We start from the raw sequence: 19,187 nt of genomic DNA, 5'->3' as shown, positions 1-19,187 counted from the left end.
TACACAGCACCGTGAAAGAAATTTGTCTGAAGAGTTAGCATCCAAAACGTGGATGCCTGTCATTTACCCAATATTTATTTAATTTATTTGCATATTTGTCATGTTTATGAAGTGTATATTGAAGGTGGCGACCCTTTGAGAGCTGTTATGCAACAAAATTTCATTTCCATATATGCCGATTAGTGTACATTCAAAGGGACAATAAAGTTATTCTAAGTTCTAAGTCTAATAGCTGAGCTCTGGGAAGAGTATAAAGTTATGGAAAGTATTTCTTTTCCTTCTTTAAATAAAACTTTCTCTCACGTGGTGATTTCTACTTTATTCAGCAAAGGATATTTCCCCCCCCCCCCCCTTTCGGGTCCTTACCTTTCTGACCGATCTATAAGGCTCCTTAATCCTTGCGGTCGTTCCCTATCTTGCATTAAATTCAGACTTTCGGGTCGTTTTAATTCCTCTGCATCTCTGCAAACACATAAATACAGCAAAGAGGAGACGATGGGAAAATAGTAGATAAAGTCCCATAAGACAGTGACACGATTCTCTTTTGTGATAAGCATTAGGAAGAGCGCAGAAACGGAGTGAGGGACGGTGAAGCCGAAGAAATTAAAGGTTTGAGAGATGACCAAAAGGAAATGGAGCTTTATCATTCCTTTCTATTGTGCTTTGGTCATATTTAGAATACAATAGCAGAGTTGGAAGGGACCTTGGAGGTCCTCTAGTCCAACCCCCTGCCTAGGCAGGAAACCCTATATCGTTTCAGACAAATGGCTATCCAACATCTTCTTAAAGACTTCCAGTGTTGGGGCATCCACAACTTCTGGAGAAAAAGTTGTTCCACTGATTCATTGTTCTCACTGTCAGGAAATTCCTCCTCAGTTCTAAGTGGCTTCTCTCCTTGATTAGTTTCCACCCATTGCTTCTTGTTCTGCCGTCAGGTACCTTGGAGAATAGCTTGACTCCCTCTTCTTTGGGGCAACCCCTGAGATATTGGAAGGCTGCTATCCTGTCTCCCCTAGTCCTTCTTTTCATTAAAGTAGACATCCCCAGTTCCTGCAACCGTCCTTCATATGTTTTAGCCTCCAGTCCCCTAATCCTCTTTCTTGCTCTTCTCTGCACTCTTTCCAGAGCCTCCACATCTTTTCTACATCGAGGCGACCACATAAGTCACTTTTTCCAGTGCCGCTGTAACTTTGAACAGTCACTAAACAAACACTTGTGCGTAAAAAATGAGGAAACTTTTATCCGGGCATTGGTTGACCTGCTCTATTTTCACACTGATGCCCAAGGCAGATTGCTCCTGAAAAAGGCCCATCTTTGCATCCTTTGCATGTTCGCTTGTTCTAAATTAAGCATCTCAGATTCTGGGTCAGGACTGTCCCCATTGTTACCATTTTTGGTTAGGCAATTAAAAACTTTTCCAACCCCGCGGCTTCAATTCCTCCTGTGCTTTTCACAATCTCCGTCACATCTGGATCAGGTGCGGAGGATGGAATCCTCCCGAGCGTTCCATGCTCATCCAAAGGGAATACGATATTAAATCACCCTCTAGCTCTGTTCCAGCAAACTGAAGAAATCGCCACTTAACTAGGCCAGCTCTCCCCGTCTCGAATGCTGCTGGATAAGACTGGCGGTCGCCATGGAAAGCTCCTCGCGCACTAAAAAGCTGGGAGCAGTATTGCCATATATGGAGAATGAGGAAGGCGCATCCCTGTAGTAGCCGGGTGAGGAGCTCTTTTGTTTCTGCCTCAAGAACAGACGCTTCTCCTAAGGTGGCCAGGTTGTGGCAGTCACATCTGTTGCGGGGAAAACGTTGCCCGTCTTTCAAACAGGCCGAAGCAAACCGCCATCGGCTTGGCCGGATGCATGGAGGGTGTGCCCGCGTCGTCCCCCCCTTCTCCTTTTAGCAATAGCACTTAAGACATAGACTGCTCCGCTGAGCTTCGCGGCAAAGGGCCTCCAACCTTGGCAACTTTAAGACCTGTGGACTTCAACTACCAGCCAGCAGAGCTGAAGTCTTCAAAGTTGCTAAAGTTGGAAGTCTCTGCTGTAAAGCCGAGACTCTAAGCGCTTTGCAGAGACAGCATCTTGCCCTCAACAATCTGGGTCCTCATTTAACCGACCTCGGAAAGATGGAAGGATGAGCCAACCTTGAGCAGGTCACGATCGAACTCCTGGCTGTGGGCAGTCAGCCTGCAATGCTGTATTCTAACTGCTGTGTCATCTCGGGAGGGAGGGAGGAAGGAAAATAGTCCTTAGACTTATATCTTATAGTTAGAACAGTTAATCAGTGGAACAGAAGTTGCCTCCAGAAGTTGTGAATGCCCCAACACTGGAAGCCTTTAAGAAGAGATTAGATAGCCATTTGTCTGGAACGGTATAGGGTTTCCTGCCTAGGCAGGGGGTTGGACTAGAAGACCTCCAAGGTCCCTTCCAACTCTGCTACTGTATTGTATTGTATGTCTAGTTTAATGAAAAGGAGGACCAGGGGAGACACGATAGCAGTCTTCCAATATCTCAGGGGTTGCCACAAAGAAGAGGGAGTCAAACTATTCTCCAAGGCACCTGAGGGCAGAACAAGAAGCAATGGGTGGAAACTAACCAAGGAGAGAAGCAACTTAGAACTGAGGAGGAATTTCCTGACAGTGAAAACAATTAATCAGTGGAACAGAAATTGCTTCTAGAAGTTGTGAATGCTCCAAAACTGGAAATCTTTAAGAAGATGTTGGATAGCCATTTGTCTGAAACGGTAGAGGGTTTACTGCCTAGGCAGGGGGTTGGACTAGAAGACCTCCAAGGTCCCTTCCAACTCTGCTATTGTATTATATACCACTTTACAATGCTTTACAGCCTTCTCTAAATGATTTACAGAATCAGCCTCTTGCCCCCAACAATCTGCGTCCTCATTTTACCCACCTCGGAAGGATGGGAGGCTAAGTCAACTTTGAACCGGTCAGGATCAAACTCCCGGTTGTGGGCAGTTTGGCTGCAATACTGCATTCTGACCACTGGGTCACCACCGAAGGGAGGGAGGGAAGGAGGGCAATAGCACTTAAAACATATACCGCTTACAGTTTATTCCAGCCCTCTCTAAGCGTTTTACAGAGTCAGACTCTTGCCCTCAACAACCTGGGTCCTCATTTGACCGACCTCAGAAGGATGGAAGGCTGAGTCAACCTTGAACTGGTGAGGATCAAACTGCTTGCAGTGGGCAGAGTCAGCCTGCAATACTGCATTCTCACCACTATTTCAGATGTAATAGGGTCATTTGGAACACGCCTTACATTAAAACGCTTTGTTTCTCTACATTTTAATCAGGCAAGGCTATGCTACTTTGGGGTAGGATCTGGATGGAAATGACCAATTAGGAGAATGAGAAGAAAGAGAGGAGTCGCCATTGGACAGAAGGGTGATGATGGACTGCGGGGTTGAGAGGAAATGCTGACACAATTGTCAAAGGATTTAAGCGCCCAGGGGCATGTTTCTCAACTTTGCTCACTTGAAGATACGTGGACTTCAATTTCCAGAATTCCTCAAGCTCGGGAATTCTGGGAGTTGAAGTCTACACATCTTTAAGTGGCCAAGCCTGAGAAATGCAGCCCCAGGGAGACAAACAGTGTATTTATCAGTTGATACAGCAGCGTGTCTCTATTCCTGGACAAGAAAGCCATCACTTCCACCCTGGTGACACCTCTATCATTATGCCACTGCACACATTTCTGGACTCTACAGAGGGCTGCCTTTATCCCTGCTCAGATAAGCAGAGCTGGTGGAGGAAAGAGGCCACGATAAGGCTGCTGTGTGCCCACAGCTGTTGAATTCTGTCGTTGCAAGAAGTGCTTATTTGTATCAGTGCACTGCACTACAGTTGACTTTTTTTTTTTTAGCAGTGCATGCTGTCAGGGGAATGGACTCCATGGCCCACAGAATGTAAAGAGTCTAAATAAATAGCCTCCTTTCACATGTGTTTTATATTTCTAACCGGAGTAACCAGTAAAAGTGGCTAGATGAGAGATGCCAAAGCACAAGGCAATGGGAACTTCACGATGAGTTTTATGATCAGTCGTTAAATTCTACTATATGACACCTGCATTCTGCTCCTGAATAATGCCAACTTGGGGGGGGGTCTGTCTGTCTGTCTGTCTGTCTGTCTGTCTGTCTGTCTGTCTGTCTATCTATCTATCTATCTATCTATCTATCTATCTATCTATCTATCTATCTATCTATCTATCTATCTATCTATCTATCTATCTGTTTAATTTGCCGCCTTTATTATTTTCAGAAGTAACTCAAGGTGGAGAACACACATAATATCCCTTCTTCTATTTTCCCTATAATAAACCTCAGAGATACACCCAGTCAGCTTTCATGCCTAAGGAGGGACTAGAACTCACCGTCTCCTGGCAATTGGCCCAAAGTCACCCAGCCAGGTTTCATGTCTAAGGCGGGACTAGAACTCATCGTCTCCTGGTTTCTAAGCCAGCTTCTTAACCCCTACACCAAAATGGCTCTTTTATATCTTAAAAATGTGAATTGGGACTTCTATGTTATACATTAAGTTTCAGCTATAGTTCTTATAAACTATTATGAAATAAAAGTTCTCACCTATTTTGATGGAGGTATTTTCTTGAATCTTCCGACCTAGGAAACTCTCGGCTGTTTGTAGGTTTTACAGGTGAACCCTTCATAAAACGAGACAAAAAATAGAATACTACAATCAACATTTAAGATTTTCGTCAGTCTCGACTGACCATGTTCAGTCTTTAAAAAAATATTTGAAGCAAACAAAAATGATCAGCAAGCAGAGAATGAATTCAGGTTGCTTCCTGTATATAGATCCCAACAAACACAGGTAGTCCTCAACTTATGATCACGAATTTCCATTAAGCGAGACTGTTGTTAAGTGAATCAGGCCTGATTTTACAACTTTTGGCACAGCTGATAAATGAATCACTGCAGTTGTCAGTCAACTGAATGGCACAATCATTAAATGCCTCCAACTCTCTCACCTTCCCCTGACTTTGCTTTTTGGAGATAGGCCTGGAAGGTCACAGTCTGCATTACTATGATTATTAGTCTTCTCATCGTCCCTATCCCCCATCTCCTCCCACTTATGACTGCAGGACTGTTCACTTTGTGACATTAAAATGCAAATCCGTGCAGTGGACCTGTTAGCTGGACCAAGTTTAGCCCTGCTCTGTGTAGGCGCTGAAATCTCCCTTGGCATCTTCAGTTCGGAATTAAAATAAGCTCTGTAAGATGATCCTAACATGGATTTGTTTATACCCAAGGAGAAAAAGTTTTTCCTCCTGTTGCAGCTGCTCCTACGAGCTAGGATTTCTCTCAGCGAGAGAGTTGGGATTGCAAATGGCCGGCCCTCAGGCAGTCCTTGACTTACGACCACAATTGAGCCCTGAATTTGCCAGGTGGCACAATTGAAACCTGGGTTTTGCCCCCTTTTACGACCTTTCCTGCCACAATTGTTAGTTAAGCGAATCACTGCGGTTGTTAATTTGGTGACACGCTTGTTGACTGGCTTCCCCACCGATTTGGTTCGTCAGAACGTCAAGAAAGGAAGATGAGGTGAACCCAGGACACTGCAGCCGTCATCAGTGTGAGTCAGTGGTCAAGCCTCTGAATTCTGATCACGTGACCACCGAGATGCGGCAGCGGTCGTTAAGGGTGAAAAACGATCAGTTTTTCAGTGCCACTGTGACTCCTTCCTTCCTTCCTTCCTTCCTTCCTTCCTTCCTTCCTTCCTTCCTTCCTTCCTTCCTTCCTTCCGATTCATCAACTGGTTTACTACCAAGGTAATACAGATAGTCCTCGACATACAACAGTTCATTTAGTGACTGTTTGAAGTTACGAGGGCAGTGGAATAAGAAAACTTTTCACCGTTTTTCACAGGGAGGAGCGTTGTAGCAAAATTAGGACATTGGGCAACTGACTCATATTTATGACCATCATAAATCCCCCCCCCTTTTGTAACTTTCTGACAAGCAAAGTCGATGGAGAAGCCGGATTCACTTAGCAACCGTGTTGCTAAACTTTACAGCGGCAGTGATTCACTTAACAACCGTGGCAAGAAAAGTCATAAAATGGGGCAAAACTCACTTAACAACATAAACGTTGGGTTCAATTGTGATCATATGCTGAGGGTCAGGAGAATTCTGAGCTACTGCAATTTCAAGAATGGAAATTTACTGGAAATATAAAAGGTCTTTTTGGCCATTTCCACACAAGCAGTAGAGCTAGTCCTCGAATTACAACAGTTCAGTTAATGACCGTTCAAAGCTACAACGGCATTGAAAAAAAAGGCACCATTAACCATTGTTCACACTTATGAACCGTTACAGCATCCCCATGGTCACAAATCTTCATCTGGATCCTTGACAACTGACTCACATTTATGACGGTAGCAGTGTCTTGGGGGGGGGGCTTTCAACAAGCAACGCTCATGAGAAAACCCGATACACTTAATGACTGTGTGACTAACTTAACAACCGCCGTGATTCGCTTCACAAAGGCTGCAAGAAAAGTCGTAAAACGGGGCAAAACTCACTTAACGAATGTCTCACTTGGCAACAGAAATTTTGGGCTCGATTGTGGTCAGTAAGTCCAGGACTAGCTGTAATTAAGTTGGGCAACAGACACGGGGATATTATCCCAGAGTGAACAGAAGGCTGATGTGTGTGTGTGTGTGTGTCTGTGTGTGTAGAGGCCATCCTGCTTAACCAAAAGATCATCTGAGCAATTAAAGAACAGCAAATCTCATTACCGCTTAACATTGAATGAATAATGAAGGCTGTGTTTGATCCGGAGTGCATGATGGGATATAAAGTGAAAGATTTGCAGGGATCCCAGAAGGGAAGAGAGGAATGTTTGCCCCAAGGGACTCCCCCCCCCCCTTTTAAGCACAGCTACACACTGTTGGGTGACAAAGAGAAAAATGTGGACACAGGACACGCCGACACAGAGCAGAAGGCACCGTCTGCCTCTAACAGACATGTGCATGGAGGCCTCTTGCCGTGTTCGCTGCAGATCGGAGCCAGGGAGGGGAGCAAGTGCGTTACAATGACATTGCCTTAATTTGATTTTAGGCTTATGAAGAGCCCTTTCATCTCCCAGCCTCCAGCCATTCACAGGAGGAGAGAGATTCTGCCTGGTCAGCCAAAACCAACCGTTGAGTCTTTCACATTAATTTAGAGCAGGGGGTCTCCCAACTGCGGCCACTTTAAGCCTTGTGGACTTCAACTCCCAGAATTCCTCATCCAGCTGGGATGAGGAATTCTGGGAGTTGAAGTCCACAAGTCTTAAAGTGGCCGACGTTTGGAGACCCCTGATTTGGAGGGCAACTTAGACACGTAGAATAACTTTATTGTCACTTTGAATGTGTTGTTTCTCTCTGTCATATAATAGATGTGAGTACATGCATAATTTTGTATTTATTTATTATATGCAGCGTATATCGGAGGTGGTGACTCTTTGACAGCTGGATGCAACGAAATTTCATTTTAATATATGCCAATTAGTACACATTCAAAGTGACAATAAAGTTATTTTAATTAGGGACCCAATGGCTCAGTGGCTAAGACACTGAGCTTGTCGATCAGAAAGGCCGGCAGTTCGTCGGCTCGAATCCTTACCGCCACGTTAACAGAGTGAGCTCCCGCGACTTGTCCTAGCTTCTGCCAACCTAACAGTTCGAAAGCACGTAGTCCTCAAGTTGTGACTGCAACTGAGACCAAAACTTCTGCTGCTAAGTGAAACATTCGTTAAGGGAGTGTACTCGATGTCACGACTTATCTTGCCATGTTAAGTGAATCGTTGCAGTTGTTAAATGAGTGGCCCAGTTGTGAAGTGAATTTGGCTTCCCCCATGGACTTGCTTGTTAGAAGGTCGCAAAAGGGGATCACGTAACCCCAGGCGACCGTCGTAAATACGAATCAGTTGCTAAGTATCCGAATTTTGATCATCGGACCATGGGGATGCTTGCAAGTGTGGAAAACAATCATAAATCATTTTATTCATTGCCATTGTAAGCTTGAACAGTCTCTAAATCATCTTCAAGTTGCCAAGGTTGAGAAACACTGCACTAAAATGGTTGGTAGGCGGTATCTGCCCCTCCCTTCCCTGTGAAAAAAGGTATATGAATATAAATTTTCTGGTCTGCATAGCTGCAACTGGGTCATAGCATAATTTGGGGGTTTATATATAATCTTATATATTTAGCTAGTGCCAAAAGATTATGCTGACCCAATTGCACGCATGAACGCCAAACACTGAACATTTTCAGCAGCTGTGAGAGCTTAACTATATCTGTGAAAAGCAGAGGTAGAGCGTTCATGTTGGCGTCAGTGGCTTGACGCAGCTGAGCAGTAGCTAATAATTCAAGGCGGTAACATAACCTTATACTCTTCCTACTTTCACCATCACGACAACCCTGCGAGGTGGGTTGGGATGAAAGAGAGGGACGGGCCCAAAGCCACCCATCTGGCTTTCGGGCCTAAGGTGGGGCTAGAACTCACAGTCACCTGGTGACAAAGTCACCCAGCCAGCTTACTGCCCAAGGCAGTGTTTCTCAACCTTGGCCACTTGAAGATGTCTGGATTTCAAGTCCCAGAATTCCCCAGCCAGCGTTCGCTGGCTGGGGAATTCTGGGACTTGAAGTCCAGACATCTTCAAGTTGCCAAGGTTGAGAAACACTGGCTTAAGGTGAAGAAGCGTCCCTCCTTCCGAAACGAGATGGAAACCACCATGTATCGTGGTTAAGCCTTTCCAGCATGGCTGAGTGAGCTCCCTCAGCAAGACCAAAACTCCGTCCACTTCCTTAAGTCAAACCTAGCTAATGTTTTCACGTTTCATTGCAAGGCCATTAATAGAAGGTTTAATTTGGGTCTGCATTTCATTAGATTAGCACACAAGAGAGGGCCATCTTTTTAGCCTTTTCTTCCCGTAAAAACTAGCAAAGGAGCTGGAGAATGAGGACAGGAAACACTGCAACCACTGTCGCCTTCCCAGGCCAGGGCCCTCAGGCCAAGAACCAACCGATAAAACCGTCTTTTGTTCCAATTTACGTCCTAAGAATAAACTCCATCGCTGATTGAATGCCTCTTGTTTCTCGGGAAGAAAAGGCAGCAGCGTTTAGAAGGACGCCTTTTATTACAGCTTTCCCTTGGCCTTCGGAAGTCCCCGGGGGCACTGTGGGGTGGGGGAGGCATGTGACCCACGACTGAAACCTCTTCCAAAGTTTTTCTACAGGTAGTCGTCAACGGCCGACACCCAGTGATCGTACAAAGTTATGATGGACCCTTCGAGAAGGACGTAAAATGTCCTTCTCAAATGTCACACTATGAAACACCAGTTTAGTCTAGCAGTTAAGGCTAGAAACCGGGAGATGGCGAATAATTCTAGTCTTGCCTCATCTTGTCAGTCATCTGGATAACTTTGGACCAATCACCAGGAGACAGTGAGTTCTAGTCCCGCCTTAGGCTTGAAGGCCGTCCTGCTGACTTTGGACCAATCACCAGGAGACAGTGAGTTCTAGTCCCGCTTTAGGCTTGAAGGCCATCCTGCTGACTTTGGACCAATCACCAGGAGACAGTGAGTTCTAGTCCCGCTTTAGGCTTGAAGGCCATCCTGCTGACTTTGGACCAATCACCAGGAGACGGTGAGTTCTAGTCCCGCCTTAGGCTTGAAGGCCATCCTGCTGACTTTGGACCAATCACCAGGAGACAGTGAGTTCTAGTCCCGCCTTAGGCTTGAAGGCCGTCCTGTGACTTTGGACCAATCACCAGGAGACAGTGAGTTCTAGTCCCGCCTTAGGCTTGAAGGCCGTCCTGCTGACTTTGGACCAATCACCAGGAGACAGTGAGTTCTAGTCCCGCCTTAGGCGTGAAGGCCGTCCTGCTGACTTTGGACCAATCACCAGGAGACAGTGAGTTCTAGTCCCGCCTTAGGCTTGAAGGCCGTCCTGCTGACTTTGGACCAATCACCAGGAGACAGTGAGTTCTAGTCCCGCCTTAGGCTTGAAGGCCGTCCTGCTGACTTTGGACCAATCACCAGGAGACAGTGAGTCCTAGTCCCGCCTTAGGCTTGAAGGCCGTCCTGCTGACTTTGGACCAATCACCAGGAGACAGTGAGTTCTAGTCCCGCCTTAGGCTTGAAGGCTGTCCTGCTGACTTTGGACCAATCACCAGGAGACAGTGAGTTCTAGTCCCGCCTTAAGCTTGAAGGCCGTCCTGCTGACTTTGGACCAATCACCAGGAGACAGTGAGTTCTAGTCCCGCCTTAGGCTTGAAGGCCGTCCTGCTGACTTTGGACCAATCACCAGGAGACAGTGAGTTCTAGTCCCGCCTTAAGCTTGAAGGCTATCCTGGTGACTTTGGACAATCACCAGAGTTCTAGTCCCGCCTTAGGCTTGAAGGCCGTTCTGGTGACTTTGGACTGATCACCAGGAGATGGTGAGTTCTAGTCCTGTCTTAAGCACAAAAGCCAGGCAACCATTAATTTGATATGCCAAACATTATTCAAATCATAGAATTGTTCCGCAGCACACCCACACAATGTGTACAGTTTTGCCTATACACATTCTGAGAGGCATTTCATAATGAGGAGCACAATGGAGAGGACTGTCAACTCTCCGAAATATGCATCTGTTTCCTTTGCTGGCTTTTAACCACGACTGAAGCTGCCCAACATCATCTGCTTTCAAATAAAAATCTGATATTAATAATAATAATAATAATTACATAATATTAAATATTATCCAAGATAAGCACTGTAGTGTGCTGTTATGCCGCGAAAGCTCAAGATAACTCAAAGATAAAACCACAAGGACATACAACCTTTTCTCTGAAAACTAAAGGCTGTGTTATGTGTCCTTGACTTACAACCATTCATTTAGTGGCCATTTGAAGTTACGACGCCACTGAAAAAAAGCAACTTATGACCGTTTTTCACACTTGCAGCATGTCCATGGTCACGTGATGAAAATTCAGATGCTTGGCAACTGACTCATATTTATGACGATTGCAGTATCCTGGGGTCACATGACCCCCCTTTTGTGACCTTCCAACCGGCAAAGTCCATGGGGAAGGGAGATTCACTTAACAACCAAGCCATAACTTAACAACTGCAGTGATTCACATAACAGCCATTGCAAGACAGATCATAAAATGGGACAAAACTCCCTTCAAGACTGTCTCGTTGAGCAGCAGAAATTCTGTTTGCTCAATTGTGTTGATTCACTTTCTAAAAGATTAGCTGTCAGCCCTGCGGCCATCTTTCCTTTTGGATCTTTGGCCTGCCACACTTTCCGTTATTCTGCTATGCCTTTTCTATGGTGGGAAAATGGGATTGTACTGAGTTAGATGCTATGTAGCCATAACAACATTCTTTCTAGAAAACCAAGGTCATCCTTTGTCTTTGCACCTCTGCACCTGACCGGAACTGGATGGGTGGAAGCTGCCAGCATGGCAGTGGGAGATTGGACCATGGGATGGACTGGTGGGGGGGGGGGGGGGGGAAAGATCTTGAACTTTCAACTGGGTGGGGAAAACCGGGAAGCTTTCAGATTCGGGTTTTCCCAGATGTGCCAACATGGCTCTCTTAATAAATTGGAACTTTGAGCAATACTTTGCCTTGGACTCTGATTTACTTTTGGATGCTATTAGGAACCCTGACATTAGCCTCATTACTTTTTCCTTAATTAAAATTCATCTCGGGTTTTAAAAATCGAACCAAACGTTGGACATACGCTTGTTAAAACTGCCAGGCGGGAAAGGTCGACTGAGTTGACAGCAAAGGGACAGCATGCAAGATCCCACCCACTGACCCACACCACAATTTTAAAAAAGGAAGTGTCACCTCGTGAGAGATTCGGCGTTGTTCAATATAGGCTATGAATTGCGTGCTGAGGCTGTCGGACTCCGGACATTTGGCCTGCCTCACTTCTTCCTCCTCTTCCTCGGCGGCGCAGCTGTCAATAAAGTCGATCTGATCCAGATCTTGCTCCATTGGACACACAGAAGGGAAAGAGTTAGGACGTCAGGCACAGTCAGAAGAGCCAAGCGGGGGGGTGGGGGGGTGGCGCTGCTGGGGGGTGGTTTGCACGAGTTTGGGCGATCCTCTAGCTAGGATTCTGCCCATTTCGGCTAACCCCCCCCCCAAAAAAACTGGCTGGCCATGCCCACTCAGCTTGTGGTGAATTCTAATTTCCCTTTTCACCTGTTCTGTGGGCGTGGCTTTGTAGGGGTGTCATGTGACTGGGTAAGAGTGGCTAACTTTTTTTTTTCCATTTTCAGCTATTATTTTTAGCTTTTTAAAGCATTTAAAAAGCAGGGAAAACGGTTCCGGGGATCATGCGGCTCACAGCTGAGCCGCGCGATCCTCGGAAGTGTTTTTTTTTACTACTGGTTCGCAGAACCAAGGACAATCGTCCCAACCGGTTCGGCCGAACCCGGCTGAACCGGAAGGATTTCACCCCTGCACCCCTCCCCTCCCCGGAATCTCCACATAGCCCGTTCATCGTGCCAGGTAAGTACAGGGCATGGAGGTTCAAGGAGGGGGGGAAAATGGGCCTACCGGAGGTTCTGGAAGTCCAAAAATGGGCCTGTTTCCAGCCTCCAGAGGGCCGCTGGAGCCTGGGGAGGGGGGAAAAACGAGCCTACCGGATGTTCCAGAAACAGGCCTCCAGAATCCAGGAGAAGCAGTTTTCTACTTCCTGGAGGCTCGAGGTACTCCCCCACAGCCTGGGGAAGGCAAAAAATGTCTCGCCGCCCCCCCCCCCCCGCTTCAGGAAGCTGACTTGGCCACACCCACCATGGCCACGCCCACCCAGCAACAGGGCAGCGAACCCATTGCTGCAATTTTTGAAGCCCACCCCTGGAGCCAAGTCTCAAAAACAACCAAAAAGAGGGGGGATTATTCTTCTGATAGACACACAGACAGACACACTGTTTTGAAATTTATTCAACATCAGATTAAGAAATCTTTTCGCTGCGCACTGCCTTTTATCACCACGGCTGCAGCATCCTTATCGGGATTCTCCCTAAACAGGAGTGCTGCCAAAAGAGAAACTTTCCACCCTGAAAAGATAAATTTCCTTCACTGGAAGATAAAGGAGGGGAGGGGGGGGGGAAAGATTAAACCTTCCAGCTACCAATTGGAAGGTTTAATGACTACCCACGAAACCAGAGATAGCAGTTCACAACAAAGCTCCAGGGAGTGTGTGTGTGTGTGTGTAATCTTTGCTTTGGCACAGAAGAATTGATTTATTTGGGAGTAACAGGATTATCACTTGGGTGGCGATCCTAAAATTATGTTTTACAGAATGCCGTTTTTATCATCAAGGGCTTTTAAAACAATCACTTTTTCCCAACTTTTCACAAGGAGGAAGTTTCTGACAGAGAGAACAATTGACCAGTGAAGCCTCTATTTTTCTTTTTCTTCTTTCTTTTGATTCTTACCGTATTTTTCGGAGTATAAGACACACTCCCCCCCCCCCCCAAAAAAAGAGGGTGAAAATCTGGGTGCTTCTTATACAATGAATACAGCATTTTTGGCCTCCTGAAACCCCACCCTGCTGATCTCGTTTTTCGCAAAAATGGACGAGCAGAGGGTTTGGGGGGGGGCCCTGCAGAGTGCTCCTGGGGGCTTGGGAGGACAAAAACTTTTTAAAAAATTTACCTCTTCTAAATCTTGGTGCGTCTTATACTCTGGTGCGTCTTATAGTCCGAAAAATATGGCAGTTTCTGTTAGTTTTGATTTGTACGTTTTATAAAACTTTTAACCAAATTATTAACAAATTATTTCCTGCACTACCCAAGGACTTGTGGAAAAAAAGCTATTATTAATGTCCTGAGCTCACAGGAGCCAGACCCAAGATTTAGCTGATATTTTGGCAAGTCCAGGGCTGTTCTTTTTAGGACTTCAGCAGAGTACTGGAAGCACAAAAGTTGAAAGGTTAGGGATGAAAGCCAGCCATTTGCCCCGGGTATCTAATAAAACACAGCTATATTTCATCCTTTGGTTGACTGGGCCTACAATTAACCCCAGAGCCAAACCCTACATCAAGGAACCGAAAGCAAATGATAAAGCTTTTGAAACCATCCACTTATTTTCAAGGCAAAGGTAGTCCTCGTTTAGCAACCATAACGGGGAGCTGCAGCTCAGTCGTGAAGCGGTCGCTATGCGACCGCAACTACGCTTACGATCTGACTTTCTTTTTTGGCTTACAAAGTGGCAAGGATGGGTCACAAAGTTATTATTTTTTCCATTGCCGTTGTCACTGCAAATGGTTATTTTACGAAGGGTCGCTAAGTGAGGACTACCAATCTCAGCAGATCATTTGTTTAAGAGATTATTTCCCATAAATGGGAGCGGTTGAAGGAAAATGGCCAATTTTATGTGCTTTTATTTAATTTTCAAGCCACCCTGAGATGGTAAAACACTTCAAATATATAAGAATATTTCCAGCTCAGAAATATCGAAGTGTCCTTGGTGTTCTCTGAGCGTTGTCATTTTCCTGCAGACGTTTCCTTACCAAGTTAGGTAACATCATCAGTGCAGTGTGGCTTCCAGCACTGATGATGTTATCTAGCTGGGTAATGAAACGTCTGCAAGAAAACATCCAAGCTCAGAGAGCACTAAGGACCCAACACTTCAAATATATCTATTTATCCATAATTCTCAACTCTTCTCATCTTCTGGTTCAGTTTAACATGCAATCCTCAAATAAAAATCTGCCTGCGGAAAGGAAGCCACCGAATGAGAGCTATTACCTCCACCATTTGTCACTACGGAGTTCCCTCTGTGTTCTTGATAATGGCTCTCTCTTCTCAACCTCTGTTCTTTCGTGATCTCTGCCACTCGGAGGGGAAGGTCAGAAAACTCATCTGTCGGCTGCATTAAAAATAAAAATAAAACCCCTTTCATATTTGTTTAAACCTTTGAGACAGAACCTTTGTTAAGTCTTTCCTGGAAAAAGCTGCACTTAAGTCACTGGACAGTTTTAAAAATACAGACACCCATACAGTCCATACAAGATTTATTACTAGGAAAGAGAAATTTACTCAGTAGCAAAGTTCAATCCTAGGTATTATCTCTTGGCTCAGTTTAGTGAATTTCTTAAAGGTAAAGGTTCCGCTCGCATATATGTGCTAGTCGTTTCCCGACTCTAGGGGGTGGTACTCATCTCCATTTCAAAGCCAAAGAGTCAGCGCTTGTCTGAAGACGTCTCCGTGGTCATGTGGCCAGCATGACTCAATGCCAAAGGTGCATCAAACAATGTTCCCTTCCCACCAAAGGTGGCTCCTATTTTTCTACTTGCATTTTTTATGTGCTTTCAAACTGCTAGGTTGGCAGAAGCTGGGACAAGTCACGGGAGCTCACTCCGTTACGCGCCGCTAGGGATTTGAACTGCCGAACTGCCAACCTTTCTGATCGACAAGCTCAGCATCTAAGCCCCTGAGCCTCCGTGTCCCTTAAGGAATTTCTTAAGGACCTCTCAAACTGAATGTCAGAAAAGTGGCAAAAATCTACCTCCAGATTTGGGAGAATTTAGGATCCATTTCAAAGGACGTTCCTCATTTTGATATATTTGCATAGCAATTCAACGTGGACAAATATATTTTTATTCCTATCTACAAATATTTCAAACTACTGCTTCCATTAGAGTAACAATTTCAATTTCTTCGATTTCAGTACTATTAGCAAGAGGGGGGAGGGAAATTCCTTTGAAAGGGAATGACTTCAATGAACTGAGCCAAATTTGAAATGACCCTTCTCTCTCTCTTTCCTTTGCAACCTTCTTGGCTTGACTAGGCTTTTATCAGAATCAAATATTTGATAGGTTCCTGCCTCCTCGACTTACGATAAGTGGCATGAAAGGATGCTATTGATTAAGGGCTTTCCAGCCTCCATTTTTTTTGCAATTTCAGAGACAAAAGTGAGACGCAAGAGCAAAATAAGATGCTTCAAGATGACAGGCCTTTGAAACACGGATTTTGCGTTGTTCTGCCTCCCTTTCCTAAGCTACAAATTACCTGCCAGCCAAATGCAAACCAAGCACGCTTACTTCATTTCCTGACCACCTCTTATCTCCGCTGTCCACGCTGTTGAACCCGGAATCCAGTGCTCCATATGGTCGACTCAAATACAGGTCTTCGTGGCTATCAAAGGGAGAAAGGAAGGATAAATTCTTCGGGAAACATCCGATATTAGGCAGGAATACAAAGGGCACAGTCGACCCTTTTCGGGCTGCTTTCTATGCTAAAGGTGGTGCTACAAGAGAGGCCTTGTTCTTACAACAAAAAGATTTTGTTTTGCCTTTTCCTCCTCACACTTTTGTTGCACTTCCATTAGCTTGGTCTGCTACATGTAGAAGCGTTGGTCAACTGTGTAAGGCAGGGGTGTCCAAACTTGGGAACTTTAAGACTTGTAGACTTCAATTCAACTGGCTGGGGAATTCTGGGAGTTGGAGTCCACAAGAAAGTTCCTAAGTTTGGACACCCCTGGTGTAAGGTATCAGCCAACTGGTATTATTTTATTTTATTGTTTTATTTGTTGGGTTGGGTTGTATTATATTGTACCGTGTTTCCCCGAAACGGTCTTATTTCCTTTTTACTTACAAAATATGGCCTGTCTTACAGAGGGTTCCTTACAGAGAGTTCCAGCAGCCAGCCCACAAGCATAGAGCGCACTCCTAGAGCGGCCGCTGCAGGAAGACTCGGCAGCCGAGTTTTGGAGTTTGGAACCGGAGAAGACGTTATGCTCTTTCTGCAGGCAGGCAAGCCATTGCGCCACTCTGCATGTGCGTGTCTCCCACAGGGAGCGAGTCTGTGTTTTCAGGTCTCTGTGGGGCTTGTGGGAGACACACGTGTATGTGAGGGGGACAGGGGGAGCAAAGGGGGTTGAACGCACATGTGAGAGGAGCGCATGTGGGGGGGGACACACGGATGCATGCATGGACCATACATGGGGGGTCACGCAGGCACTGCATTATGAGTGACCGCCAGAGGTGAGTTCCTACCAGTTCGGCTGAAAAGGTAGTAACTCGGCCGGACATGTGACCGTTCTATCCTGGGCACCGCCATCTTTACTTTCTGTTCTGCACATGTGCAGAACAATCTTCATTGAAAAAAATTAATCTCCCCTCCCTTTTTTTTAATGGTGTGCCAGTCCCAGAGAGGGGCCATTTTTTTCAAAAACGGAGGTGTTTTTTGCCTCCCCCCACCACCCAGGAACACTCTGCAGGCTTCAGCAGGGCTGGGGGGGATGACAAAAATGCCCCCCTTTTTGCAAAAAACGTGAGAAAAATGGGCCATTTTTCACAAAAATGCCTCCGTTTTCCCCTTCCCCCAGCCCTGCTGAAGCCTGCAGAGTGTTCCTGGGGGGGGGGGGGGGGCGGGGACGACAAAAACTGTTTTTTTCTTACTGGGTAGTTTGCAGGCGCTCCCTTAGCTCCGGCGAGGCTGGAAGTCGTCGTCCCCCGTCCCGTCCCCCCGGTCAAAACTTTTTGCCACCATTTCGATGGGCGTGGCTTGGTGAGAGGAGTCATGGGACTGAGTGTGAGTGAGTGACATCAAGTTGGCCACACCCACTCAATCACTGTCAGCACCTCTTCATTAGGTAATTAGGAAAGAAGACCACGAGACTCCATAGATAGAAATCAAGTGTACTTTTACTAATTATAAATGATTAAAGGCATAGCGAAGCGAAGACTGATTATTTAGGCGGGAAAGCAATTGATATATAGAATGACCCATTCCCCACCCCTTGGCATCCCAGTTACAGTCCAATCATAATTCTCCCAAGTGTCAGGTGTGAGATAACTTCAAAAGGCATCACTAAGATGGAATGTCGGTGCCGTTAGTCTTGGCGGGAACCTCCTACGCATGCGCAGTCCGACTGGCAGCTGAGCTCCAGAATCTTCCACCAGCACAATTAGTAACCCCTCCCAAATACCATGCCCTCCCTCCCCGTTTCATGGCAGCCGAAGCAGCAGCAAAGCAGAGGCTGACAATCACATCCTTCCCCCCCCCATCTAGCCAGGCCCACCAAACTGGTATTAAAAAAAAAATTGAAACCCACCCCTGATGCATGATGCACAAGAAAAGGGTCAGCCATCACCGCTAGAGACAGAGCCGTAACATCAAGCTATGGAGGTCTGAGTGAGCAGAAACAGATTCCTCTCTCTCTGCACGGTGACCACAGAACTCAACCCATGACTTTACAAATGCCTTATTTGAAGAACTGCTTCGCTCAGCAGACCTTGTAACAAAGGACATCCCCGACCCGCTGCCAGCGGGCAGTTAACAAAGCATCCTCTGTCCCCCCCCCCCCCCCCAGGCCCTAGGGAAATCCGCAGCGGCTCTAATAACGACGACCTTGGCTTCAGCCAGGCCTTGCTAACCCATCCCTGGCTGGTTGTCACTTGGTTTAAAGGAACTCTCACTGGTGGGAGAAGCGACACGTGCAACGTTGGTTATTTCTACGGCATCCTGTCTCTGCAAATGCCGCAACCGGAAGCAACGGACATCCCAGGAAGGGATTTATGACCCCAAGTGCGTTTCATAAAAAGTGGGGGCTTTTGTGCATTGCTAAGCTGCTGACGCCAGGGGTATGAACGACAGGGTGGATTGAGAGCGAGTCGATTTAAGCCACGATTTAAATCACAAGTAAAAAGTCTTGGTTTAAATCAACTCAATTTAAACCATCATTTTGAAAGAGCAGCTGTCGTCTCTGTCCCCTAAGTGGCTCCTGATCTGATCCGCTGTTGACTATATTGCAGGATATACAGCCTCGCGCTACATCACTAAGCTCCGTTTCATGCTGAATAAACTAAATTATGAATGTATCTTAAATAGAACACTATCTTTAGATAGAGTTTTACTCCAAAAACATTTCGTTAAAATAAACTTGATAAAAATAAAAATAAATCCGATTTAAATTTTAAAAAACCCATTTTTAATTTAATGAGCCGAGGTGGCGCAGTGGTTAGGGTGCAGCACTGCAGGCCACTTTAGCTGACTGTGATCTGCAGTTCAGCGGTTCAAATCTCACCGGCTCAAGGTTGACTCAGCCTTCCATCCTTCCGAGGTGGGTGAAATGAGGACCCGGACTGTGGGGGCAAGTTGCTGACTCAATTTGCTAAAAAATTTGTAAACCGCTTAGAGAGGGCTGAAAGC

At 45.9% G+C, this 19,187-nt stretch overlaps 1 protein-coding gene across 8 annotated transcripts in view; it reads right to left on the bottom strand.

Annotated features, from left to right (window-relative positions):
• LRCH3 (leucine rich repeats and calponin homology domain containing 3) overlaps positions 1–19,187 on the bottom strand; it is a 97,484-nt gene that overhangs the window by 29,452 nt on the left and 48,845 nt on the right. For 5 of the 8 annotated variants that reach the window (XM_087725048.1, XM_087725046.1, XM_087725044.1 and 2 more), the window contains exons 7-11: positions 16,076–16,169; positions 14,781–14,901; positions 11,866–12,005; positions 4,603–4,679; positions 367–462 (exon numbers count right to left, since the gene is read on the bottom strand). In XM_087725048.1, the coding sequence (XP_087581174.1) occupies positions 367–462; positions 4,603–4,679; positions 11,866–12,005; positions 14,781–14,901; positions 16,076–16,169 (528 nt within the window). The remainder of the gene's footprint in view (positions 1–366; positions 463–4,602; positions 4,680–11,865; positions 12,006–14,780; positions 14,902–16,075; positions 16,170–19,187) is intronic. The other 3 variants (XM_087725050.1, XM_087725047.1, XM_087725049.1) reach the window with 1 other exon arrangement.

This window comes from Thamnophis sirtalis, unplaced genomic scaffold (assembly GCF_051295495.1).
Source record: "Thamnophis sirtalis isolate CommonGarterSnake01/CBP01778 unplaced genomic scaffold, rThaSir2_p1.2 scaffold_11, whole genome shotgun sequence".
Classification (NCBI taxonomy): Eukaryota; Metazoa; Chordata; class Lepidosauria; order Squamata; family Natricidae; genus Thamnophis; species Thamnophis sirtalis.
The sequence above is the reverse complement of the archived record's forward strand: the minus strand, read 5'-3'. Positions and strand labels throughout refer to the sequence as shown.